This window comes from Siniperca chuatsi, linkage group LG14 (genome assembly GCF_020085105.1).
Source record: "Siniperca chuatsi isolate FFG_IHB_CAS linkage group LG14, ASM2008510v1, whole genome shotgun sequence".
NCBI classification, from domain to species: Eukaryota; Metazoa; Chordata; class Actinopteri; order Centrarchiformes; family Sinipercidae; genus Siniperca; species Siniperca chuatsi.
Window position 1 is genome coordinate 26,399,771 of NC_058055.1, and position 26,764 is coordinate 26,426,534.

At 40.1% G+C, this 26,764-nt stretch overlaps 1 protein-coding gene across 3 annotated transcripts in view; it reads right to left on the reverse strand.

Moving 5' to 3' along the window:
• The window catches only part of LOC122888695 (polypeptide N-acetylgalactosaminyltransferase 10-like), a 76,441-nt gene that overhangs the window by 16,704 nt on the left and 32,973 nt on the right, over positions 1 to 26,764 (reverse strand). For all 3 annotated transcript variants that reach the window (XR_006380761.1, XR_006380760.1, XM_044223434.1), the window contains exons 5-6: positions 6,656 to 6,841; positions 3,078 to 3,261 (exon numbers count right to left, since the gene is read on the reverse strand). Coding sequence is in view for 1 of the 3 variants with exons in the window: in XM_044223434.1 (XP_044079369.1) it covers positions 3,078 to 3,261; positions 6,656 to 6,841 (370 nt within the window). In the remaining 2 variants the exon portion in view is untranslated. The remainder of the gene's footprint in view (positions 1 to 3,077; positions 3,262 to 6,655; positions 6,842 to 26,764) is intronic.

A 26,764-nucleotide genomic window follows, 5' to 3' on the forward strand; every position in this document is an offset into this window, starting at 1 on the left:
GGACTGTTATTCTGCCGGTGTAGACAGCTGTATTAAGTACAATTTAAGTGAACCTGTTTGATCAGATAGGCATGTCCAGTGTGGACAGGCTGCTATATTCCCACTGGCTGAAGGGCTTTTACTTTGAAGCAGCTGCCGTCAGATGATGCAGTGTTTGACTTTGCCTGGAACAATAACCCATTGCTCCAAAAAATGGTCTAAATGTATATTAGTATGAAATTTGAGCACAGAGGATCAGTTTGAAACATTGCAGGGGAATGGACTTAATTACCGCTGAGACAAAGTGAAGCAAAGGACTAGTGGGAGCTACCAGCTTTATACAGTACATTTCAGATTTTGTATGTTGTGTTAATTAAAACAGCTCATATTGCAGTAATAAAAAACAACACATTGTGCAGCCCTAATTACCTTTGGAAATTACATTATTGTCCATTGTGCATGGAAAAAATCTAATTTTACACTTGAACTGGTTATACTTTGTTTTCCAGAGTCAGCATGACATACACAAACATGCATTTCTTCCGTCCTCCCTTCCCCCACTGCCACACTGAACAGGAGACAACGAGGGACAGGTGAAGGCCATTTGGAACATTGTCTGTCTACACAACATAGAGATGATCTGCTGTAGCTGATGAAATGACCCAAGTCTACAGATTTTTAGTATTGATAAAGAAAAAAAGAATCCCAAATGGACATTCGGCACCTGTTTCTAGGTGTTCCACATGTAAAGTGCGGTGGTACAACAGTGTGGCTGTAAGTAGGAGAACCACTGAGCACAATGTTTAATTCATGTGTTGACACAGTCTCTACAGTTAGAAGAGCGCTGCAGTGCACCAGTGAAGTCCCTGCTCAGGGGGGGGTTGACTTCCACTGTACTGCCTGGCGTATGAGCACGTGGATTTCCCGACCGCAGCAATCTCAGAAGAAAAGTAAAGAAGTCATGACAATGGAATGCCATGAAATTTGTTACAGATATGGATGGAGCCCAGATGATGAAACCTAATGACTTCAGTGAGCCCCTGACTTTCCCTCCAGTGCCACCATTTTGTCAAAGATTTTACTTATTCTGTGAAATATCTCAACATATATTTGATGGATTGGCACAAAATTTAAATGGAAGTTCAATCAGGAAGACTGACTTCATGCTAACTGTTCTCTCTTTCTCTTAATTCAATTCATTTGGACTTTATTGGCATGGGAAACAGACGTTAAGTAAGACGTGTGAAATAAAAACAAGTACATTAACAGAACATATGTGCTATTAAATTATATACAGCTAAGATAATAATAATAATAATAATAATAATGATAATTTAAAAAAAGTCGACTTGCAGTTAAAAATACAAATACAAATACGTGCAAATTACATAAACATTGCAAAATTTTTTTTTAATGATTTTGTGTGTGTGTGTGTGTGTGTGTGTCCCTCAGGTTGTGGCATGTTGATACATATTGGGGAGCAAGATCTGCCCTGTCTCCTTCTCCTGGGAGGATTCGTAGGGAGTAGGAGTAGGAGTACTGTTATTTGGTCTCCTGGCATCTGGGACATATTTGAAAAATCATCACATTAGTTTTGTTCATATTTACTGCCAGGGTCCAGTTCTGACAGTACTTTTCTACTATGTCCAGCTGTTGCTGTAGTCCTTGTTCAGTAGGAGACAGTGCAATAAGGTCATCAGCATAAAACAGAGACACTCTCTCTCTAACTCAATCTGCTGACTGAGGACTTTCTTCAACTTTCCTATTGTGCACTATGTAAAATAAATTAATTTAACTACTCAATAAGCCTCTTTTTCAATTAAGTCTCTCCTGATTGAAATTACTTTCAATTACTCCTGATTGACCTTTTCCTGCAGCAGCACCATGAGGTTGATATTGTTGGTTTTGAGAAAGGCTAAAATGTCTCGACAACTATCGGATGGATTCCCATAAAATTTGGTTCACACATACATGTCCTACTCGGGATGAATTATAATAACTATGGTGATCCACTGACTTTTCATGTAGTGCTATTATAAGGTCAAAATTGCCTTTTGTCCAATACTGTGGTTTATGCAAAACTATACTGTGTACTATACTTTGTTTTGCTAATTGGGAAATGCTAGCATTCATAACACTCTAAACTAAGATGGTGATTATGGTTAACATTATAACTGCTAAACATCATTATTTTAATATTGTTAATTTGAGCATGTTAGCATGCTAATATTAGCATTCACTGTAGTTCAAAGCATCACAGAGCAGCTAGCATGGCTGTGGACCCTTAGTCTTGTTTGTGTTTAATTACTGTTCAAAAGTCATTTTGTCCAGTGTGATCACACACTACATTGTTTCCTTTCTCAACTAATAGTTTAAATTACATCACCGCATCTGCAGATATTAAGCTTGTCTAAACACCTGCACCCATTTTGTCTACATAAGCTCATATGCACGTCATTGCGAGTTGAGACGCATCAACTTGTCAAAATACATCAGCGTCCTATTTTCCTGTGTTAACGCGCCTCAACTCACAACAAAAGCAGCAATTTTATCAGAATGACTTCTTCTGTCTGTACGGCACATCCAATGTGTGCTCTGGATGTCACTATGTGAGGTTGTGTGTTGCACAAAGTAGCATCACCTGGCCTGACAAAGGAGCTAAACTTACTCTTATTTTGATTAATGGAGCATTTTAACAAGGAAAACAACAACAGAAACATCAAGACAAAGTACAATGTGTGGCTTTATCGGACGGAAGCCTTTAGCAGATCTGCTGGGCTGAAGGCTGGATGATGCTAAATTAAAGCCTGGTGGAGGAGCATGAAAACAAATCTTTAAACTCAACTGAGCTTCAGAAACTCATTTTCTTTCATCCGAAAAAAAAGGCTGCTGTTATGATGATAAGTCACTTATCTCTCAGTTTAAGAAAAAAACATCCATAATTTAAAATTGACATTGGAAAGAAACCGCATGAATGATAATCTTCACTTTGTGGAAAAATGTCTGTCAACTGTAGATTCCATCTTTGTTTAGATTTGATGCAGCAGAGCACTGATAGACAATATAATTTAATAAAAGCAAAGTGCGCTGTCACTCACTCAAACGGTTCACTGGGGTCGTCCCTCTGCAGCTCTGGAGGGATTGGTATCCGTTTGTAGTACATTTCCCAGTCAAACGCCCCTCGCATGGCGTCCCCTGCCTGTGTGTCATAGCCGAAGTTGTCGTAGTCGATCACGTCAATCATCGGACACACAATGGTCTTCCTGTTCTGGGCGATTCGGTCTGAGAGACACAGAGGCAGGCAGATGGTTGATGTTTGGTTCAGTTAAAAAAAGTTATTCCACTGATTTTCAATGAAGAACCACAGCAAGCGCAAACAAGGTTACAGGACTCAGAGTTGTGTTTGTTTGTCTATGTGTGTTTGTGTATTGTGTGTAGGAGTGTGTCCTTCATCTACAGTGGTAAAGGAGGAAGTCAGGGGGTGTCGTCGGAAGTCATTGTACTGTGTGTGTGTGTTTGTGCACTATGCCCCGTTACTGAAAAATGGTTGCCAGTGTGTTGACGCAGTGAACACAGTGAAAAAAGGTTTGACAAGCAACTGATGTTACAGCTCCTGCTCCACTGTTAATAGTTAAAAACATTTCCACTGTAGTTTTTCAGTAGGGATACAACAGAAAAATTTGACAAACCTGTAAAATAACACACAACAACATTAACCTCCCTGTAGCATGCTGGGAAATCCTGAGGAAGGGCCACCTGGGGCTTTATAATATGATTTTTAATAAATTGCCTGAGATGTCAAGATGTTTTGGATACAAAATATTATTTCGTTTTGGTTCTTAGAACGTGGCTTTTTCTGATCCCATATCCTACTGCATTGTGTGGACCCATGCTTAATATATAACAATTAATTAATAATAATAAATAAAAAACATAGATTTTAAACCTACATGTCAAATGTATTTTTACACTCTCTCTCCATTATTAATATTCCAAGTGTAACAACGTGCTGTAATGAACACAACAGCCGTCTGGTCATGTTGCACACTGGCAGACACACATTCCATTCCCAAGTACTGTGGGAACAGGTCATAAGTTGCTGTGAAATGTTATGTGGGACGGCATCATGCTGGGAAACAGAACTGAACATAGGTCCTTAATGGAAAAAGGGTAATTGAGAAAGTGAGACTGTTTGTGAGCAAGTCCATCAGCCAGAAGAGGAAGCTTTCAGTCTCACAGTAGGGGTGGAGAGTGTGTACAGTGCTGGGTAGAGTACTGACAATCTTTACTCAAGTAAAAGTAAAATTACTCCTATAAAAAATTGCTCAAGTAAAAGTAAAAATTACCATTTGACAAACCTACTCAATTAAAAATAGAAAAGTAGCCTATTTGGTCAATAAACTCAAAGTACAAGTTACTTTGTGTTTTAATATTTTAGTGTGTGCAGGCCAGAGCTCTTCACAAGTCATTTTATGCAAGTCAAGTGTCAAGTCTTTGGGGCACAAGTCCAAGCGAAGTCTTAAGTTTTTGGTCAAGAGTCTGAGTCAAGTCTCTTTTTGGAATAATAAGTGTTACATCTGCTGTGTATCAGGTTAGATATAGCCACTGTGCAACATGGACATTTTTTTAACCCCCAAAAAGGTCCCTGCTCAGGGGATAGTACTTTTCAGAAGTACCAGGACTTTCGGGGTGCGCTGAACATTACTGATTAGCCCGACCGGCTGAATCGATGCGTTGCCGGGTCACAGGCCAGCCTTCTCTGGCGCAACGGCTCAGCTACTGGGCTTTTGAAGATGAGGTGGAAGACACCGGATGACCAGTCAGTTGAAGGTAAATCACATACGGCCCACATGCTGCTTGTTAAATGCTATAACGCTAACTGTTGTCATGCTATTGCTACCCTAACCAAAAGCTAACATTAGCTACATGCTAATGCCAACCGCTGATGTTTATGGTGTAGAATTGTGGTGTTCCTTAAGACAAGGGTTGGCTAAATCAATCATACAAAATGCCATCTTGAAAATTTGGTCGCAGTGAGATACGTTTATTTTTTTTCACCGTGTTTTTCAGATAAAGTGAACCGCAGGTCTGCAGTGTGTTTCCTCCTGCGACCACCAGCAGCCCTCGTCACACGCCTCCTGCTGAAGCACACAAACGCTGTATTTTGCACATTTATATTTCTGCAGATCAATAAATAGTTGTGGAACCAAATGTGTGTATAGTGGCTGTTCTTGTATCTGAAAACAAGTATATACTACTATATATGAAAAAAGTAACGCTTATGCTTGTGTTACCATATTCTAATATTACAATGCTCTGAGGAAGTAATGGTTCTCAATTTCACCATTATACACCGGTAAGCTCAGTATTTAAAACATGTGAGAGTGCAGAGGTAAAAATAAGCAAAGGTCCTTATGCTGAATTGCCAGTGATGTGTTTAATAAGGTGGTGTAGTCCCTCATTCGTCCAGGAGTGTTCTATCGTAGAAAAGGTTTCAGTTGTAGTCATCTGGACACTGTTTTCAGAATCAAGACGTTTCGGCTCCCATCCGGAAGTCATTCTCAATTGTGAAAAGTTGAGAATGTTGAGAACTTGTCACAATTGAGAATGACTTCCGGATGGGAGCCGAAACGTCTTGATTCTGAAAACAGTGTCCAGATGACTACAACTGAAACCTTTTCTACGATGGTGTTTAATAAGTTAAAATAATATAGTTATGCAGGTGTGTGATGGGTGTAACCTAATGGGTGTCATTTGCCTAATCTTCCTGGGTCTTTAGACTGCGGTGGAAACACACACAACAATGGGCTGAAGAACTTTTTAGTTCCTTGAAAAGTAGTTCCTAGGGCTAAAGGTTCCTGGTACTTTTGGTGGAAAAGCAGCTTTAGTTAACTAGCCATTACAAATTGTTTAAGTTACACCGTGTATGATCTTGTATGGTCATTAAAACATTACAAATTGGACAAAGTCAAATATTAATTTAACTCATAACATGCAAATTGGCAATTGATGTGTTACACACTAACAATTTAAAAAGCTAATTAGAAACAAGACTCATGTTATACAAACTTTCCATCTGTTACAATTAGGTGTGTACAACATCAAGACTTAGATTTTTAAGTGTCTTGAAACAAGTGAAATGACAATAAAAATGACTTTTACTGTTTCAAATTTAAAGTTTATGCCAGAAAAAAATCCCCAGGCATCAGTTGTTGTTTGTAACTTATTAACTAAAGCTGAAAACAATGTAAAAAATGCCTCTGAAGTTCTTAAAAGGCAAAAAAAAAAAAAAAAAAAAAAGCTACCGCTTCCATTTGTCACATGACTTCATGCATCTTGTCTGCAGCCATGTTCTCTTGGACTTTTTTGGAAAAGAGAGGACATTTTTGGAAAGGGAAGACAATTTTTGTAAAGCAAGGACATTTTTGGACATTCAGGACATTTTGGAAAGTGAGGACATTTCAGCCATTCTTAACTTCTTCAAGGGGCTATTTAATGGTTAAGACTAACTTTTAGAGTTATTGTTTGGGCTAAGGTCTATAAAATATATTACATTAGTGAGGACCCTCACAAGTTTTGTCAAATATATGTGTGTGTGTGTGTGTGTGTGTGTGTGTGTGTGTGTGTGTGTGTGTGTGTGTGTGTGTGTGTGTGTGTGAGAGTTTATGTTCCTCACCCAGCAGCGGAGGCAGCCAGTTGAAGGTGGCCTCACAGTGGGAGTCCAGGAAAGTGATGACTTCTCCTTTAGCGGCGGCGGCTCCCAGCAGGCGAGTCCTGATCAGCCCCTCCCTCTTCTTGGTCCTCAGGATACGAACCTTTGGCATCCGGATCATGTACTCCTCCAGTGCCACCTTTAGGTGCTCTGCACAGAGGGTAGTGGAGGAAGGAGGAGATACAGGAAGAGGGTGAGATCATCAATCCCATGCTCAGTGCTGTCAAGAGTTATTTTGTTAAGTGGTATAATTTGCTTTGTCCATTTACTTCAGCAACAACCAACAGAGAAGGGACTTTAACATACTTCAAATCTTTGTCTGCTTTGCATTTTTTGTTTGTTAATGGAGACATGGTCTCTGGCATTGAGACCAGCAGCACATTTCAAAATGAAATACACCTGCACATTCAGCAATGAGAGTCTCAACTTTTTTTATTTTAATACACCAAAAACACCACTGGCTGCAACTGTTTCAAAACTATTTTACTTTCATAAAATCACTACTTTTTGTAGTTTTAAGGAAGTTGTAAGGTGTACAGAATGTGCACCAACCATAACTTGCAAGCTCCTTGATCGAAGCCATTAATAATACACTTGGAGTCAGAACATACAACTATTTCCATGTCTGAGGACCACAGACAAATAATATTTTATATGCAGTACACTACAAAACTAATCTTTGACATGTTAAATAGTTGAAACAGGTTTTCTGTACTACATTTCATGGTAGCAGTGTGGACATTTATCATCAGGAATGAAAAAAAGGAAACAACAGTGTTTATCCAGAACTCAAGGAACATAACCGATATGTTAACTGTGTGAAAATAACTTGGGATGGACTTTTCCTTTTAAAGTGTGTTTGTTTAGTTGTATTCACAGCATAGAGGTTGCAGTGCAGTGGTTACTGCAGTACCCTGTGATAGACTGGCAACTGTCCAGGGTGTACCTTGCCTCTTTCCCAGTGCATGCTGGCAACTGGGATAGGCTCCAGCCCCCTGCAAAACAAAGCAAACCAGCAAACTTAAATCTCCTCTTGGAGGCCTAACAGTTAGCTGATTGTCCATCTTGCTACATACATCAACTTTTTTCCTGAATGATGTTTGCTGGCACTTGCAACAACTACTCACTCATTCAGAGTAATTTTGTCAACAGTCTAAAATCATCACAGTAAACCTGCCATCCCCAACGAATGCTGCAGGCCTCCTTCGAACCAAAGTTAACCAAGTAAACAAAAGCTCTAGCACATTATAACCAAAAAATTTGTCGAACTCAGCATTGTCAGCTGAATGGACATTTCATTTTGTAGGCCCACCATGGGCCCTGTGACTGGCCAACCCATTCTCATTCCCAGGGGGTCAAATACCAACGTTTTATCACGCCCCTCTGCTTTGTATACAGACACACATGGTACCCTTTAGCGTCTGTAGGAGGTGCAGCAACCACTTGGTTAGGTAGTAGGAAGTCATGTGACGTACGTGACGTGACTTCTAAGTCACGTGTTGGTTAGGCTGGTTGGTTTAGGCGACAAAACTACTTGTTTAGGTAGTAGGACGTCACGTGACGTACATGATGTGACTTGTAAAGTAACGTAACTTAAAACTTTAAATAACTCAACGTTAACTTTTGGTTTCACGTGGGACATGAATCCCGGTCTCCTGGGTGAAAGTCCTGTGTTTGACCCATGCTTGTTACACTACGCCACCTCACTTCCTTTAGGCTTTCTGGCAGCCCTCTGCGTCCCATACAAACGCTGAAGGGTACCGTGTGCATCTGTGTACAATGCCAAGGGGTGTGACAAAATGTTGGTATTTGATGTCCTGGGAATGAGAACGGGCTGGACTGCCACTGTAATCAAATCACATCCATCACTGCAATCAAGTCAAACATATCTATGTGCAAAGCCATTAGTCATAGAAGCAGATCGGTTTAATGGTCTCCCTGAAGAGGAAAGGCTCTTTTTGTTATGTGATTTAGATGACATTGAAGACTTTTCCATTTCATGTTTTATTGCTCTTTATGTGATGATTTAAGGGCTATAATTCTTAGTAAAATGTCCTTCATCTCTCTTGACTTTTGGTTGGATGATCATAAAAGACTTGCGATATATTTTTGGAAGGGAGCTTTTTTGTGGCAGATTTGAGTAGACCTTGGTAGCAGAGAAAAAGTTCTCTGTTCGCAGATGAAAAGCTTTATGTATAAATTGTTGTTTTTCCACTGCAATATATTTGGTAAGTTTGCCCATGAAGGGTTTGACAATATTTAAACTTGATATTTTTGTGAAAATGGTGCAAACCTACCGTGTCCCAATAATGGAGGATGTTGCAGCCTCGCCTCGTGTTTTTATTTATGTGAAAATTTGATTTTTTACACTAAAATCTCATTCTTGGGGATAAGAGCATGAGCCCTGAGTGCTCTCAGTGGTTTGAAAAGAAATCATTCCTGAAGTAGTCAAAACATGAAATATATCTTTGACAGCTTCTTTACAAAAAGCCACAACACTGCCTGTCGACAGGAGCAGTGAAGGAGACTATCAGAAGTTGAAAAGTTGACTTTTAACTTCATCCATTGGAAACTTTATTTACTTCCATGCCAATTACAGAATTGCAGAGCTGAAACTGACAGGGACTAAGAGAAACAGATAGAGCAAGTGTTCTGAAAGGCTACGTTGTGAATATACATGCAGATGACCTGCAGCAGCAGGAAAAATAACTGTTCATTGTTTTTTTACATGGTGAGGGAGGGAGAGTATAAAGAATGGTTGAACAGTGTTAAAAATTACAGGGAAGAGACAGTGATGAAAAGTGGAAACTGAAATATGAATATTCTCCAAACTCCACAGAGCCAGGCCGTCTTGTTGTCATCCTTCCATCCATCCTAGTATCCTCACTCCCCTCTCTTCTTTCTATCTTGACCCATTACGAATTAAACGATATTTTTTTCTCACAGAGAAACATAAAGCACCTTTAGGAATGAAGATCACATCTACAAGAGCAACACGGAGGATGTGACAAGAATCATTCATTCTGACCTAAATGTTTCTCTCTGTTATAACTACTGCTTATAAGTGATGACATCCTTATAAGTATGTATGCTTTCTTTTGCCATTTATAGGCACTGTGCTTTTCTCTTAGTTGTTCAGTCTTTTTCTCTTCTCTGGTTGGGCTGTGCCTCAACATTCTGGAGTAGTTGACAAGTAGTCCTGATTTGAACATCTACTTTCCTTTTCCACCAATCTTTGCATCCATCCATCCATCCATCCTTATCATGCCCACTTATAATGTGCAGGGTCAGGGGGGGTTGGGGCCTCCTACCACAGGGCTGACACATATAGACAGACCAATCACACTTACGGGCAATTTAATATTTTTTTTGACAGTCTGATCAATGCCTCATTGGCAGTAATGCATGTTACTGGACTGTCATGGTGAAGAAATAAATAATATTAAAACAGTTAAGTTTGCACTGTGAGCACAGACAGTTATCAACTGGGTTACTTTTGATACTAAAGAAAAAGTCAATGTGTCTAAACAGATTTTTGGATGTTTATCCTTGACGGACATCAAAGACACACTGCTTGCTCTATAAAAAGTAGCACTGATCCCAGCATTATTTGTATGACATCTGTGTGTCATACAAAAGAGGTGTGATTTTTGAAGCAAACACCTAATGTATGAGTCTTTGCAGATATACCTACATAGCTGCTGTATTTCTCTCTCACTCAGTTCAGATGCTACACACCCCCTATTTGTAATCACAGGGTCCACTGTGCCGTATGAGGATGCAGGCCTCAATACAGCGATCAGTTCTGCAAATAACCAACTCTCACCTCAATCTTATCCCTTCAAGCTGAGTGTTTGTGATGCTGTTCAAAGCCATCACTCTCTTTTTTTATCTGTTACCGTCTCCCTTTATATCATCCCATCAAAAAATATCCCAAATCTAATCCCTCCATCCTTCCATCCCCGATTTTCAGACTTATGCGACGTCTTTGTATCTCCTTCCCAGATTCTTTCTGACTCCAGTGAAGGTCGGCCATCTTTATTTTCCGTGGTGTGTTTATTGTGTTGCACAGCAGCTGACCTACATGCTGTAAACACTGACATTGCAACAAGAGCGGAAGGGCCCTGTAAGGTCGGCATCAGACTGCGAGGAAAAGGCGAGCTGTCCTCTCTGTATGCTCCTGCAATAAATTAACCCATTAAAAACTGACCATTACGAGCTTGACTCTGGCTCTTTATAAACGCTCACCCTACACAAAGTGAGGCTTACATCACCCTGCTAATGACAGGAAGCAAGGCAAAATTAATCAACAAACATTTGCCCCGTGTGCGAAGCTTGTATGGGGAGAGGTGAGGGAGAAAGATCAGAGCATTTAATTATGATTGGTTAATTTTCGCTGAATAAATTGGTATACAGCTCATACTGTTTACCGAAAGCAAGGAGGCAATTAATAACGCTAATGAGAGCGAGCTGATGTCGGCAAACACATTAGTCTTTATTAGAATGTGAAGCGGAGTAGATTGGAGGGCTGAGGCGTCATGGATGTTGGGGTCATTTCACAATGTGGAGCAGAGGGATGAATCACTCATCACACAGCAGGTTGGTGATAAAAATCCAGGCTATTTATTCAGCACTAGAATCTACCTGAACTCCCACTATGCCATCCATCCCTTTCTGTTTTTCTACCTCCCTGCAGTCTGTCACTCACTTATTTCTCCTGTGGATGGTGCTGGAGCTGTCTGGCCTTCTTTTAGCTGCTCACATGGGGCCGTACTCAAACATGAATTAGCGGCTAGCAGATGAAAGGCTCAGCAGTCGGCCTCAGGCTCTTGTCAAAGTGTCTGTGTGCATTTAAAATGTCATTGATAAAACTGACATGTGTTTGAAGCTTATGCTTGTCTCACTTTGATGCATGTCCCATGAACTGAAACCACACCTGCTGGCAGGAGTGTTTAAAGGAGTAGTTAGTCCATTCAGGTCTTTCACTGTATCACTAACACCTTAACTGCAAAATTCCCCTCTTAGCATGTCAGCTATATTTGTGTGCATGCGTAGTATATCTTTCTTTATGTAAATACAAAATCAGTCAGTGAGCTAATGTGACTTCATTTGTTTCCAATACAGCTTCAATTTGTTAAGAGATTTTCAAAAAAAATGTTCATATAACTTGTGGTTTGCAGATGCAAAAAAAAATAAAATTTCAAGACTAAATACTCAATGTACATGTCATTCAGAGGCATCCAGACCTATGTCTAGAACTGATTCACTTACACCTCTACAACACAGCTACCCGTTTGGAAATAACAAGTCTGCATACTGAAAATGACTCACAAGTGTTTTCTGATCTGCTTCCTCAATGGGATAAAACTGTAGGCAACTAAAACTTTTTTAAACATTTTTTAAGGTGATAGAAAGATCACCTTGAGGTTTCAAAGAAACCGACACTGACTATTCGTAGGAGACAGAACGCAAATCTTGGTCTCAGGTGTCAAAGTCACACACTTTGTACACCGAGCATCCACCCGGACCTCCTCTCTAGACGGTGTTGCAGTGGTGTAACGTCAAGTCACTTCCTTTAGTGCTTCGGTAAGTGATTCTACACATGACCTCAAGTTGTCCTTGTCAAGAAAACACAAACACAGGTCGATTTAGTGGTTTGAACAAACCATCAATGCTGTCGTTATTTTTGAGGACTTCTCAGAAAAAATATATTAAATGTGTTGAATAAATAAATTGATTGTTGACAGATCTTTTTTTAAAAAAGGACTAGCGCTAAACAACTAAATCTATTGTGTAACCTTATTCTATAACAAAATAATCTAAACAAAAAAAATCAACTTACTAGCGGTTGACAGCTCCAAAAGCTAGTAAGTTTCTTAGCTAGTGGACCTTTGAACTATTGATTATTTTGTTACATATATATTGTTCCCAAAGGTCAAGAATGAACTTCCATGCACTAATGTTTGGATGTTTTCTGTATGTATGTAAACACTGGTGTAAAACAGGCCTTTATTTTTAAATTATGATGTATATAAATATATTTCAAATGTATGGCCAAAAATTACAGATTGGGACTTTACATTTATTAAATGCTTTAAACCATATTAACTAATGTCAAATGTGATATGAGCTGTTTTGCATTACAAGTTGGCTTTCTGCATGAGATGAACACAAACTCACACACAATCACATGTGCACATACACACACGTTTCCACCACAAATACCACCGGCAACATCTTCCCTTATGCGTTTTTTTTTTTTAAATTCAATTAGCGTTTGGACACAGTGGATCCAGCATGGCATGCTGAGCCCAGGGTGGTGGATTAATCCCAAGATAATCTGGCACACCACCAAAGACTGGAGCTGCTTGTTTTCCCTCAGCAAAGTGTTCCAAGCTGTTGTGAACTCCATCACACAGTTTTCTTCCTGCACCAACTTGAATTTTTGCTGCTTTAGCAAAAAAAAAGAAAAAGAAAAAAAAGGGAGTGATTGACTGTGTTGTTGGTCAGTGTTTGCTGCATTGTTAGGGACAGGAAACACGAGAAGGTTTGGGAGGTACATGACAAACCAATGATGTCAAGCTTTAGCATACCTACGTATTAACCTCCGTTTTAATATTGTTTATTCCTTCAACACGACAGTCCAGCAACATCACATTACTGTTGATTTTGTATTGATCAGCCCATTAATCTCACAATTCACTGTTTACTGCGCCATATTTGAAGGGACTGCTGTTAACTCCAGTTTAGTATAAATCCACTTGGCTGCAAAATGCTCCAGTGTGTGCTGGAGGTTACAGGTCGATGAAGCATCTGCAAAAGCAGAGTGTAGCGGAATCATGCTACCATGAGTTCCCTTGGCCCTGAGACATATGCTGAGACCACGTTTTCAGTGTATTCTTTCTTTCTTTTTGTCCACACAATCTTTCCCTCTAACGTTTACATAGTGAGCTAATATTAACCTGACACAGTGAGATAATAAGAATATATTTTAGACCATCATTTTATCTAATTAGGAATTCATAATTTAGATGCCAGAGAGGAAGCGTTGTCACCAGAATCACAAGGAAGCTTGAAAAGCAGCCTGTTTTATAAAAAAAGAGTAAATTGTCCTTCAGCAAGTTGTTTGCAGCTTCTTGAGAGACAAGGTCTTTGACCAAGTGTTACCCATGTGCAGGAAAAGGTACACAGTGTGTAGTCCAATATGCAATGACAACACATATACAGTCAGACAAAACAGAGGTGGGAAAAGCTGTGTTCAAGTTATACACTTTCTTATCTGATACCTCACAGAACAACTGCCTACGGTCAAAATTAAAACAGGAAGAACCAACAAAGAAACCTGCAAAGAGGAGACAAGAGACACTCTCAAGGGCGCAACCTAGGACATAATCTTTGATATGATGATGTACAATGAGACTGGAAGACATTTCTTAAATCACGTTTTGTGGTTAATGTAATTGAAATTAAACAAGGAGGGTTTTATTCAAATAAGCCAAAGGTGTCTAAGTAATTGAAGGCTTATTTTAATGAGAAGAAAAATGCTTTCATAAAAGATGAAGGAAAGGGACAGGGAGACTAGGGGAGAAGAAAAAAGAAAAGCTAAATAATAAAAGATGTCTTGATGCAAGTCTAAATAAACATGTGAAAGGTCTAAACTAAGAAGTTGGTGGGGAATTTGAAAATAGAAAAAGCACAGCGGAACAGCTCATCCTTTATGAGCGGATGATTTCTGCCACTGGTTTTAGTTTGGAGGTTTCAGCTCTGTTTGAAAGGCGTTCTGCAGCCACACCCCTACATAGTCTACGTCATACTTACTACAGAGGGATGTTGTAGTCAATCCTGCATGTGTTAAGCTCTGTTAACCTCCGGGCCCCGATGGCCTGTGGGGGCAGAAAGTCAGATTGTGTTCTAAAAAGGTTTCCACTGAGCTCTTCGGGTGTGTGCTGAACAAATGTGTTCTGCCACCTACTTGGAACATGTCAAACATCACACTCATGCCTAAAAACCAAGAGATGCTGCCGCTAAATGTATCAGAATCTCAGCTCTATCTCAGCGTTTTACTGATAGATTTTAGTTTGAGCTCACATCATACTCCAGAGTTCAGACCAGCAGAGATAATTAAATCCCTATTGTTTGCTGATTTTCTAAATATAAGCTCTTTCTAAAACTGCATATCAAATAAATATGCATGAGAAAATGTTTTAACAAAGAACAAAAACAAGACACTGAACTGTAGAGGAAGATTTTTACAGTTTACTTACTGCAACTGTGACGTTTTTTATCTGAGCCTAATGTACTGATAAAAACACCTTTGTATGACTTTGTCCACGGGGAACTGTATGTGTATTGTATATTCACCTTAAAACAGCCAATTTTCTTTTCTGGTGTATTGTTCATAACATCAACGTCTACATTAGCAGATAACATATCAGTCTTACTAAACTCATATGCCCTCCACACACTTTTTGCTAAACTTTAAAATGTGGAGTTAAAAGCGGTTAAAATTCAACTTGACCCTGCACATTACACCGGCACTAACGTAAATTAGTGTAGTTCTTCTATTATAAATACTATTTCCCACAGGTATGTCTGGCATCAAGATGGGTACCTTGTGTGTCTGTATACAACGCCAAGGGGCGTGACAAAACGGGCTGGTAAATCCTATAACAGCTACCACACCTCCACTCTATTAATTCCACCTTTGTCTGCACGTTCACCATATTAAGGGTTGTACCAAACCTAATCAGTAATAATAAAACACTCCTCTACCCCTACCTGTGAGTGGAGGTGGTGGATAACGGAGGAAACATCACATACATTCAATTTGAGTCTCGTTCCTTCATCAAATAGCTCTTAAAATGTTTTGCAACATTTTTGCAATGATTTTTCCTGGTGGACTTGGATAAAATTACAGTTCACTTAAAATAAAAAAGGCTTAATTCACTTCCTTGCACCTGTTAACTTACTATATGCAGTTAAAATACACTGTGGCTTTTAAATGAACATTTTCTAGGTTCTAGCTAGAAGACAGCTATAATTCAGAGGCCAATACATACAAATACCAAAACTACAGTAGACAATTTTTATTTTGTCCTCACACAGCAAACATGACTCCTATGGTCCTCTCCTCTTCGTTTGAATCGATCAGCTCCCACTGATGGCTCAACATCTCTAAATGGCAACACTTAATTAGCTCCTTTTGTCCTCTGTCGTCTGTCTCCCTCTCAACCTCCCTCTTCATATCGCTCTCTCCCTCGTCTCTCCGTCACACTTCACTGAGCACCATTACCTCATTATCTCCCTACACCCTCAGTCACATACACAAACAGATACACACACTGACATGAATGAATAAACATGCAGGACTTTGTTTAGTCTTTCTGCATTGCTGCCTCTCTCTCCGTACTCACCTCCATCGCTGCCTGTCCCACAAATCGTCTCCTATCTCATCATCACCTCCGCTTCCTCTCCCCACCTCTCCATCATGCAGATGGTTAGGCTGCTGGTGTTGATAAGACTGTTCAAAGGAGCTCCACACAGCTGACAGCAGCTTCCTCAAGCCGCCAAAGTAACTAAATCATTAATAAAACGGTCCTGAAATTAAATCATTCTATTAAGTACTGATTAGAAACTTACTGTGTTTACAGTAAGTATGTTTATTTCTATGCAGGCTAATGGACATAAAAGGATAGTAATGTCAGTTGTGGAGCAGGTTTGTCAGTCAGTCCGTCCATCAATCACAAACACATTGCTCAAGAGCAACATTCTCTATCTTGACAACTACTGGCTAGATTGCTATGGAATTTGCTGTGAATATTCATGGTCAGAGGATGACTCCTGATGAGGTGAACCCCTACCTTTCATCTACCACCACCACCAGCTCAACATTTCTCCTTGATCAAAAAACGTTTGTCCTTGACAAGATATCATGAAGAATCTACATGAAACTTTGGATATTCTTGGTCTTCAGATGATGCATCCTGATGGTTTTGGTGCTTTCATTACCGTATCTCTAGGGCCACCATCAAGCCAAAATTTCCAATTGTACATACAAAATGTCAAAATTTAATGGCCATCCCCAGAGGATGAACCCTTTACATTTTAGGCACTCATTAACTTTCTTCAATCCGATCAAAGTCACAACAAAAGAAACCACATCTGAAGCCTCTTAAAACAAAGATAAATACAAACACTCACAAAGCAAATTGTCTGAGGAATGGCAGAAATCTGACAAACCCATCTCAGCACTCAAACTCCATCAGTGTCATTGTGCCACAGTGTGGTGTAAAAATAACAGCATGGACGTAAACAGCAACATTTATTCTCTTCTTGATGTCGTGGCCATTCTGACAGATGGACAGTGGCGTTGTTTGACTTTCATTTTAAATATTTCATTTTGAAAATAATAAGAGCAAATAAGAGCAGGTGCAAAAATGTCTGTGGCTTCAGTCCAAGCAGCTATGGTTGGCAGCACTGTGCACCACCACCGGCAGAGGTTACAATCCTTCTCAACACAATGACATATTTCGGCACAATTAGCAGTAGACCTCGTGTGGTCAGCACTGTGGTGGCTCCAGGTTGGAGGCTGTGATGATGCCTGCTGGGAGCCATGCTGTCTGACCACCAAACCGCCTCTGCATGTGCCTGGAAATAAATCAAAAAACATTCTGCATAAGAGCAGCGTAGAGGCCACTCCTTATTTGAAATTAAGTATTACATTTATTCAACTGATCCCATCAGAAGCGGAGTGTAGGAAACTAACTGGATGATCAGTCTGCTAATGGCAGGTTTCCATCACAGAGTAGCTGATGCAGTGCAGTGTACCACCCCGGTCCCACTGAGTAAACACTGAGCTCTGCTACTGGCTGTGATTACATGAGGATTACATGAAGTCTTTTTCATTCTGAATAAAAATTGATGTTATTGACAAATGCAACAAACGTATTTACACTAAAGCTGAACAAAATAATGGTATAAAGTGTCCGGTTTATAGGCTCTGCAGTGGGTAAACATGAAGGAGAGTTTTCACCTAAATCTAACACTTCACAATGGTCTAAGAAGAAATTGGTTTTACTGCAGTGCTTTTCACTGAAGCAACTAAACAGCATATATTACTGCAGCAGTAATAAAGTGGGAGAAGATGAGCTACCCTCAGCACCAGCTATGATTCAGAATCTCCTGGAAAAGAAGTAAATTTAGATAGTAAAAATTAGTTTAGCAAAAACGGTTGCCAATATTATATGAACGAGGCTGGTAGAGCCCCATACAAGGTTTGTTAAGTTAAGTTGCATGTACAAGTGATTCAGAATGTGTGGCATTCACCAACTTTCTCATATTAAGATTTTTTCTCTTAGGTACAGTATGAATAAAATTCTTGGTTGGAATAGACCTGTCGTATGAGTCATGTACAGAAAGTAATTTCTCCACAGTGGCCCCCTTTACATCTTGCAATAAATTGCATCTCGCATCCAGATTGTATCTAGATGTGATATGAACCTAATTACATTTACACCTGGTATTAATATCCGTCTCCAGTGTCCACATGAGATCCGATCGACATCAGAGCGCTCTGTGCAGCTCAAACAAGCGAACGTCACATCCTCGTCTTGTTTGTGCGGGTCCAACAAGACAATAAAAATTAAAAAAGATGGTAGCCATCCCTAACGCAGCATTATTGTATGGACTTTTGATTGCTTTTCGAAGCGAGAAAGAACTGAGTGTCTCTGCTGAGACGCCGAGTGTCCACGCAGGTGTTTTCCGACATAACTTGGGGTGGGGTATTCGATTCTAATTCAATACACGTCTAATTCAGCAAATATCTCCTCACAGTCTGCTAGCTGTCCGTTCAGTGTGTGCACTGAAAAAAAAAAAAAAACTCGGTGTTTGTACACAGCCCTGGCTCTATAAGTGGGAAACAAACAAAGTAGCTGTTGTTGTGATGTTAGCTATAGCAGCAGGAGAGTTGTGAGCATCGCTGTCTGGAGTTGCTGTGCTGGCTCTGGGAAACCGCCTCGTCCTCTCTGGCTGTTAGCTTCACAGCAGCAGCTGTAGCGACAGTCTGCTAACCCACAACCTAGCTAACGTTAGTTACATTACTTGCTGCGTCGTTGTTCGCTCTATATCATGGTATTTGTCATAGTGTTGGATTTCTCCAGAATCGCATACTCCACTTTTAATACGCCGGCCAAAGATGTTCGATAACTATAGACTGTATAATAACTTCCTGAATTGTCTCTGAGCCGGCTTTCCACCATGATTTGTTTTCCTCTCTCTTCAGCGTTGCACTGATAATAGCTCAGCCTGAAAGTGAAAGTGAAACTTAAGTTTCTTCTGGTAGGGGTGGGCGAAAACACAACATTTGGTTTCGATCCAATACCAAGTAATACAGAGCCAGAATCACCAATATCAATACGGATACCGATACTTTTAATATTAAAAGCAGCTTATGTACTTTCATGTAAGGGAGAGCAGTGTGCCATGATTTATGAGGTGAATACATCATCAATAGGCTAAATCTGAATACATTTTCATGACCACTAAATTATTTGCCAAAGGTTAGCAATAATTGTTATAATATAATTTCTACCTGCCACCTCTGAGACCCGGGTTTGATACACGCATCGCAGTTCGCAACGTTTTCATTCACAGCTGTGAAATAGCTCCAGACGATGCTCCACTTTCGTTCAGCCATCACTGCAATTATGTGTTAAACTAGTCAGGGTACACTGCAGGCGTGCGGTGTGTATGTTATTATAGTGCACACGACATGACAGCAGCAGAGGAGAAGCAAAGAGCACACGCACTAAGATGTGTTCACGACAACTGAATGTTGTTTGCACAGACAGTTCTACACTTTAATGAAATACAAGAGAAAAACTGTTCCGTTTCTTGGTCTTGATCTTCACACTAGAATCGATCTTCAAAACGAGATGTAGTATCTGTAGTATCGATATTTTGGTGTCGATCTAACCACCCCCCATCGCCTGGCATTCCTTGTGCTACCTTTCTGTAGTTTATATTGAGTTTAACTTAACAGTGCGTGAGTTCACGTTCACAAACGGACAAGTTCAGATCACCGTTCACTAAAATCATGACCACTTCAGTGAATGGTGTGCTTTAAGCACACTCATGCACAACACTGCCTATATGTACCGTCAAACTTTTGATTTTATTTGAAGACTGCAACTGGTGTTGCACCAAATTATGTAAACCATCTGTTTCTGTGCCTAAACCCAAACCATGATCTCTTTTCTTAAACCTAACAAAGTAGTTTTGGTGCCTGAACCTAACCAAACTGTGTTCGTTTCACAATGTTAACCACGTGTTAGAAAGCCTTTTTGGCAAAAATCCACACCCTTGAATCTCCTGAGCTGCAGCACACTCCTGCCTCTGCTGAATCGCAGCCGTCATGTCCTGCCACTGCTGGATCGCAGCAGCCACCTGAACTCCCTGTGTTGCAGCAACCCTGTCTCCAGTCCTGCTGTCCCGTTGCCGGTCTCCCATCCTGCTGCCCTGTTGCTGGTCCCCTGTTCAGCTCTCCAGTCATTAGACCCTGGTCTTGATCTCCAGCCACGCCGCCGGCTTCCAGGGGTCGCCGCCTGCCGCCTGAGGGGTTCCACCTTCGTCACCAGTCTCCTGAAGGGTTCCGCCTTCATCACCAGTCTCCTGAAGGGTTCCGCCTTCGTCACCAGTCTCCTGAAGGGTTCCGCCTTTGTCGGGGGCCTCCCGTCAGACCTCCAGAGCCCTTCTGTCTTCACAGCTGGCATCCCATAAGACCTCCAGAGAGCTTCGGTCTTCACCGCCAGCATCCTGTTTCCCACGAGCACCATCCAATTGCAATCCAATCACCCAAAACTGATTTTAATGCCAGGTGTAAAGAAGGTCAGTCGAAACACTTTTTGTACACAAATTGTAATGCCTTAACCTGAATGAATTTAGAGTTTAAATGTGAGTGCAGTCTACTAAAATAAAATATTTAACTAAAACAAACTTAATGCAAAATTAATCTTCTGTTTACCAGATCATCATAATCAGGAGATTTCATTATATTTATCTTAGTATTTTGGCACAGCAACTTATACATTTCACTAGTTTTCAACAGTTTCTTTTTTACAGAAGTAATCAGACCGATTATTAGGGGTGTAGAAAACTAAGAAAAGAAAGATGATGGACACAGCCGGCACGAGAGTGTAAAACCCCGACTAAATAGAAGGACACATAGTGTACATACATAGAGTACAAATATAATTTGAATAAATAGGCCAAACCAATCTGAACAGTTGCAAGAAGAATGGAACAAAGGGTTTATGGAAGCTGGAGGTTCCAACAGCATTTAAACGCACCACAGATCAATACCAATTGTCAGCTATAATCACAGAATATCCTGCAGAAGACTATCCAAATCAAGTGCAGTAGTAAATGGACCAAAGAATGCAAAAGACACCAGTATGATTCCTTAATATTGTCTATAAAATATGCAAGAGTAAAGAAAAGGAAACAGGAAATCAGTGTTATGAAGTACTTGGCAGCACTGGTAGGATTAAAAGTTAACACACAGACTTATTTGATAGGCTTCAGCTCTAAATTGAGAAATGTAATGTATTTTTCAGACTATGACTATTGCTCCATAGTTTTCAGAGAATAGTCGTGACTAGATTAAACACAAAAACAAACCAGCTACTTGTGAACTCAGTTTGCCCCTTTGAAATCCCACCATGACATGGCCAAGGGAAATGAATGAATAACACCTTTTCCTGCATCATTAGCTCCTGTCAGGCTCCTGAACAAAGGCCCAAACTGCTCTACTGGTGCTGTTTATGTGCCAGTAAAATCAGGCTGTGGTCAAACTGGACAGCTCTGTGAATGTATAAAACTCTCCCCTGCAGCTACGGCTGTAAACAATGTTTTTTGTCAACTTGATTTCATTAATAAGCTTAATAACTCTCAAAGTGAGTGCTCATGCGGTGTCTAAATCCTGGACGTGATAAAGTGGTGGTGATGTCTCTGCGAAAGAAACAAATTAACAATGCCATAATGCAACCCTATCTCCTACAAAATACATTTACTATGAATATGTTTTACCAAATATGGTTTGGAAAAGACATAACTGCAATTGTTTTACCAGTTTTTTCCAGTCCAGGAAGTGTGGTATTCCTATACCACATAGCAGTTATAGGCAGGAGCTTAGCTTGGATATTTAGGCATACAAAACACAGGACTTTGATACTGGAACCCAGGGTCCGCGTTCTCTGTCTCATGTTATTAGGGTTAGGCTACTTAAGCACTTATTTATGGTTAGATTAAGCATGTCTCATGCTTCGTCATGTTGGATTTTTAATTAGTTAACCAAGACGACAATGTTCCTAATCTTAACCTACAAACATAACCATGAAAACATTAGTCATCCTTTAGTTGTCTTAAAAAGGCTAGCAATTGCTTGATTGGATTGTGCTTCCTTGCCACCTGCTGGACATTTTAATATGCAGAGCTGCAGCGAGCTGCATTTAATGAAGACTAATTGGGTCAGTTCCGTTGTGCTGTAGTGTTCCCGTCTGTTCTTGTGTTATCTTTGTTGTTCAAAGTGCTTCTGCATACAACAAAGTGTAAATAATGTGCATTTTGTTAAATGATTGCTAGGTGAGTTTGTTAATTTTGTTCAAATGCCTGCCTGATTGTAAAGGTGATCTCCAACGTTCAGTTAATGCATGGGGTTTTTTTTTTGTATCTACGGTATGTTCAGATATACTACATACAATTTATAAGTATGCAGTTAAATGTGATGGTTCTTTCATATGCAGTATATTGTTTTCTACAAATGTGCTTTAATTTTGTCTTACTTAGTCTTAGTCTTGCACAGTTAGAAGTAACACTTCAGAACAAGTTGGCAAGAGAGGATATTGAAGGAAAACAAAATGTTAATGTTTTGCAGATATGTTCAGAATGAACATTTTGTTTTGACAGTGAACAGTCATGCTGATCAAAAACTGAATTGTGGTGGCATTATTTGCGGAGGACGGCGACTGTGTTCACAGCCGTTACAATGGATTTTCCCTTGAAAATGGGTCCCAATTGAAATCCATTGTAAGTGCTGGGAATCCAGGCTGACGACAGCTGCTGTCCACAATACTGCGGGATTGGGAGCAAAGGTGAGATTTGACAATATGAGTACTGAGTCCCTGCAGTGACTGAACTGATTCTGGTGGATCTGTGAGTGTCAGATTTAGGAGCTTTGTTGATCTGATCGCAGAAAAAGCTGACATGATGGGACATAGAGGCTCCAGGAGTACTGTAACACACACACTCTTATATACAGCGTTCCCTCTACTCACCTCCCATGCACTATTTTCTCTTCCCTGATGTGGAGAAGAAGGAAGCGGCTTTCTGTTCTTTTCTGTTTCTTTATGTGACAAGTTATAGCTACTTTCCCTGCCCCTTCTGGCCATAAATCCGTGAAATGACTTGGGCTCCACCAGCAGAATTCATTGCTCATGCTCATCCACCAATGCTCCAGACACACAAGCAACCATTTCCCAGTGTGGCCATCTCTACACAGCAGAGGGGAAGCTATGGGAATCACTCTATTGTTATAATCACATTAGTAGAGTTAGGAGATGTTGATAAAATTATAGAACATGATAATTTTGACTCACTACCTTAATAATAATGTGATGTTGGGGTTAACCCCTTTATAGGGCTAACACTTCATAGGATATTTCATCTAAACAAGGAGTGGCTGATTGTCACTAAGAAAAAATAGAAAAGAAGAAGAAGTAGAAGAAGGGCATTGGTCGTCTATATGACCACATCTGGAGAGGGCATTGAGTATCTGCATGATTTGTTAGAGTCTAACCAAAAAGCTGTTAAATTCACAGTGTCATCGGTTCTAAGAGTAAACTTAATGCGACAACTTCAATGAGAAGAGTGCAGAGATTTAAGTAAAATATTGGCAAATCCTGTGAGATACTAGCCATTATTTTCTGTTGCTGTTTTGTAGGGAATTACTGTGTGACAGATCCAGCGTAACAGCAGATATTTATGAAGAAGAAAAGTGGATGAAAGCCAGATTATTTAAATTTTCTTTGTTACCTCCTTGAAATATAGACATCAAACCATGTCAGCTCCACGATGCATCCAATATTATACCATGTAAAGACAGGCTTTATGTTTCAGGAGCAGAACATTTCAAAGGAAATTTACAGAAATGGAGGAATGTGTAATTCCATGCAAATAGTGTGAGAAAGATGTTATTTGGGTCTTGGAAGCACAATAGGATTTAGACATTTTTGAAATAAACCAATATTACTGGTCTCATTTTTCCACAGCCATCATTCTGTGATATCAAATCCGAGAATAGTATATTCAGGAAAATATTTTACATATGGGGGTTTAAATGAAGATTTTTCACAATTTCTAAGGGCTCATACAGTGGAGAGGCGAAGAGACAAGGGAAGAAAACAGTTGAAATAAAGAGTCAGAGATATAAAAGAGTTGTCAGCTCTGATAGCAACACTTGCTCATCTATTACAGCGCTGAGGGGCCATGGCATGTAGAAAATGAAGATGCTGCCTCATGATTTTCCACTTATTTACCAGCAGGGGTGTAATTTCATGGAAACCTTCTTTTTAGTGGAAAACAGCAGAAAAAGTGAGAAATTCCATTCCAGTTCTGATAGTACTAAATAAGTGCAATAAGACAATCTCCAGTCATCACCTAACTAAATAAAAAACTGGTTCAAGAATCTACTCACAACCAAGGACAGGAAATGGCATTGAAATGCAAGACGAAGGAGAATAAAAAAGATAAATACGGAGCTTGAGTGTCCATACATTCTTAGTTGACTGAAAGGAAATACATTTTTAAACTGTCATCTAATAATTAAATTGATAAAGAGATGAGACACTTAAGGATGAGTCTGATTCACTCGCACCATGACAGCGCAACTTGACTGTTCGCGACTAACCCCCCCTACTATGGAAAAACCCTGAAAGTAAACTTTTTTTCCTAAAAAAAGAAGGAAAAAGGAGCCATAGATAGATAGATAGATGGGTGGTTTGATGAATGAAATTAAATATTTTCCCACCATACCTTCAGGGATCTTGTTGCTATGATACCTCTCCAACGTTACTGCCACCTGACAAATAACGTTTGTTATGTGCAGCTTGCTGTGAAACAGACGGCAGCTAAACCTGAAGTCAGCGACTGAAGCAATTTCTCTTGGCAGGAATTTGGTATAAAAACATCATTAGTACATCATCCTCTTTTGCATGTTAATGTTATTTTAATGTAGGTATTATAATTAAAAGGATTAAAGGATTCACCTGGTGATGGTGAACTTTCCTTAAAAAATGTGGTCTTATTACCATTAGCCAGATCATTAAAGCAGGAGGGGCAGAACAAATGAGAAATTTGTTCAGATGCAATGAGAGGGGGGTCAGCCCAGTTACAGCCAAAAGGCCTGCATCCAACCCACTGCGAATGGCCACGTCATGGCAGATAAGGGTCAATGTAGGAAGGATGCAGTTTTGCAGACATGATCCACACCTCTCTATGATCTGTCAAAGCGCTGTAATCCTAACGAGCCATGGGGAAGGTTACCAAGCCTCAAAACTTCAGCTTTTAGTGTAAGACTGCAAACATAAAGGATAGCAAGCCTGGCGGTTCTCCACAGAGGTCGACTGCAGCATCAATATGGCTGACACCGCTGGGCAGCAAAGGGAAAGAAAGATGTATCTCACAGTATGAGGCATGACGAATAGAGAGCTTCTTGAGCCTTAACTGGAGGATGTTATGGGTGAAGGTTGGAACACCTCATCAAAAATGAATAATGTCTGGTAATGTCTGCTCCTGAATAAAAGCCACTGTTGACTCTGTACAGAGCAACAACTGAAGGTCCGGTCTGTAGGATTTAGTGGCATCTAGCAGTGAAATTGCAGTTTGCAACCATTTGAATACCGCTCGCATCACCCTCCCCTTCCAAGTGTGTCGGAGAAACTACGGTGGCCGTGAAACTCGCTTATTTCACGAACGGCCCTATCTAGAGCCAGTGTTTGGTTTGTCCGTTCTGGGCTACTGTAGAAACATGGCAGTGCAATACGGTGACCTCAGTGGAAGGGGACCCGCTCCCTCTGTAGATAAAAACGGCTTATTCTAAGGTAATGAAAACACAACAACTCTTATTTTCAGGTGATTATACACTAATGAAAACATACATATACATTTTATATTCCATTTCTGCCAAAAGGCCCTCCTAAATGTTACACACTGGACCTTTAATTTATACCTTATACCTGTCACAGCCTGTCATGTCCTCACCAGCCCATAATCACCCACACCTGTTCCTAATTACACTCCTGCCCTTAATCAGCCCCAATCACACCCAGGATAAATTCACTCCACTCTCCACACTCAGTGTCCAACCTTGTTTGTGTTTCCATGCACCAGACCGTTCCTGTGTCTCTCCAGTCCTCAGTGGCTTCTCCATTCCTCCTTGGTCTCTCCGGTCTCCCGTGGCTTCCCTCTGATAACTTCCCCAGATCCACTCTACCCATCTCCACACTCTCCACTGCTGGCTGTCATCATCAATAAAGACATTCCCATCTATCTCGGTGTCCTCTGCCTGTTAGTCCGTGACAATACCTAGATACAATGAGTAGTTTAACCTGAATGTTACTCAGTGATCTTGAATTGGTGCTTTTTGTCCTGGGAAGTTCAAAGTAGGACTGCAGTGAACAATTATTTCATTATCAGTTAATCGATTGATTGTTTTGATTAATCCAGAAAATAGTGAAAATATATCCATAATTTCCCAGAGCGTTGGGTGACGTCTTCTAATTGCAACCAACAGTCCAAAAGACAAAGATATTTAATTTGCAATAATATAAAACAGAAAAGCAGCAAATTCAGAAGCTGAAAACAGCAACGTTTTGCTTGATAAATTACTTACTTAAAAGTCAATTATGAAAATTGTTGATGAATCATTTTCTGTCAACTGATTAATCAATTAATCAACGTGTAGTTTCAGGACTAGTAAGTAGTGTGTGAGATAATGAAGCCACACATAGTTCTTCTTAC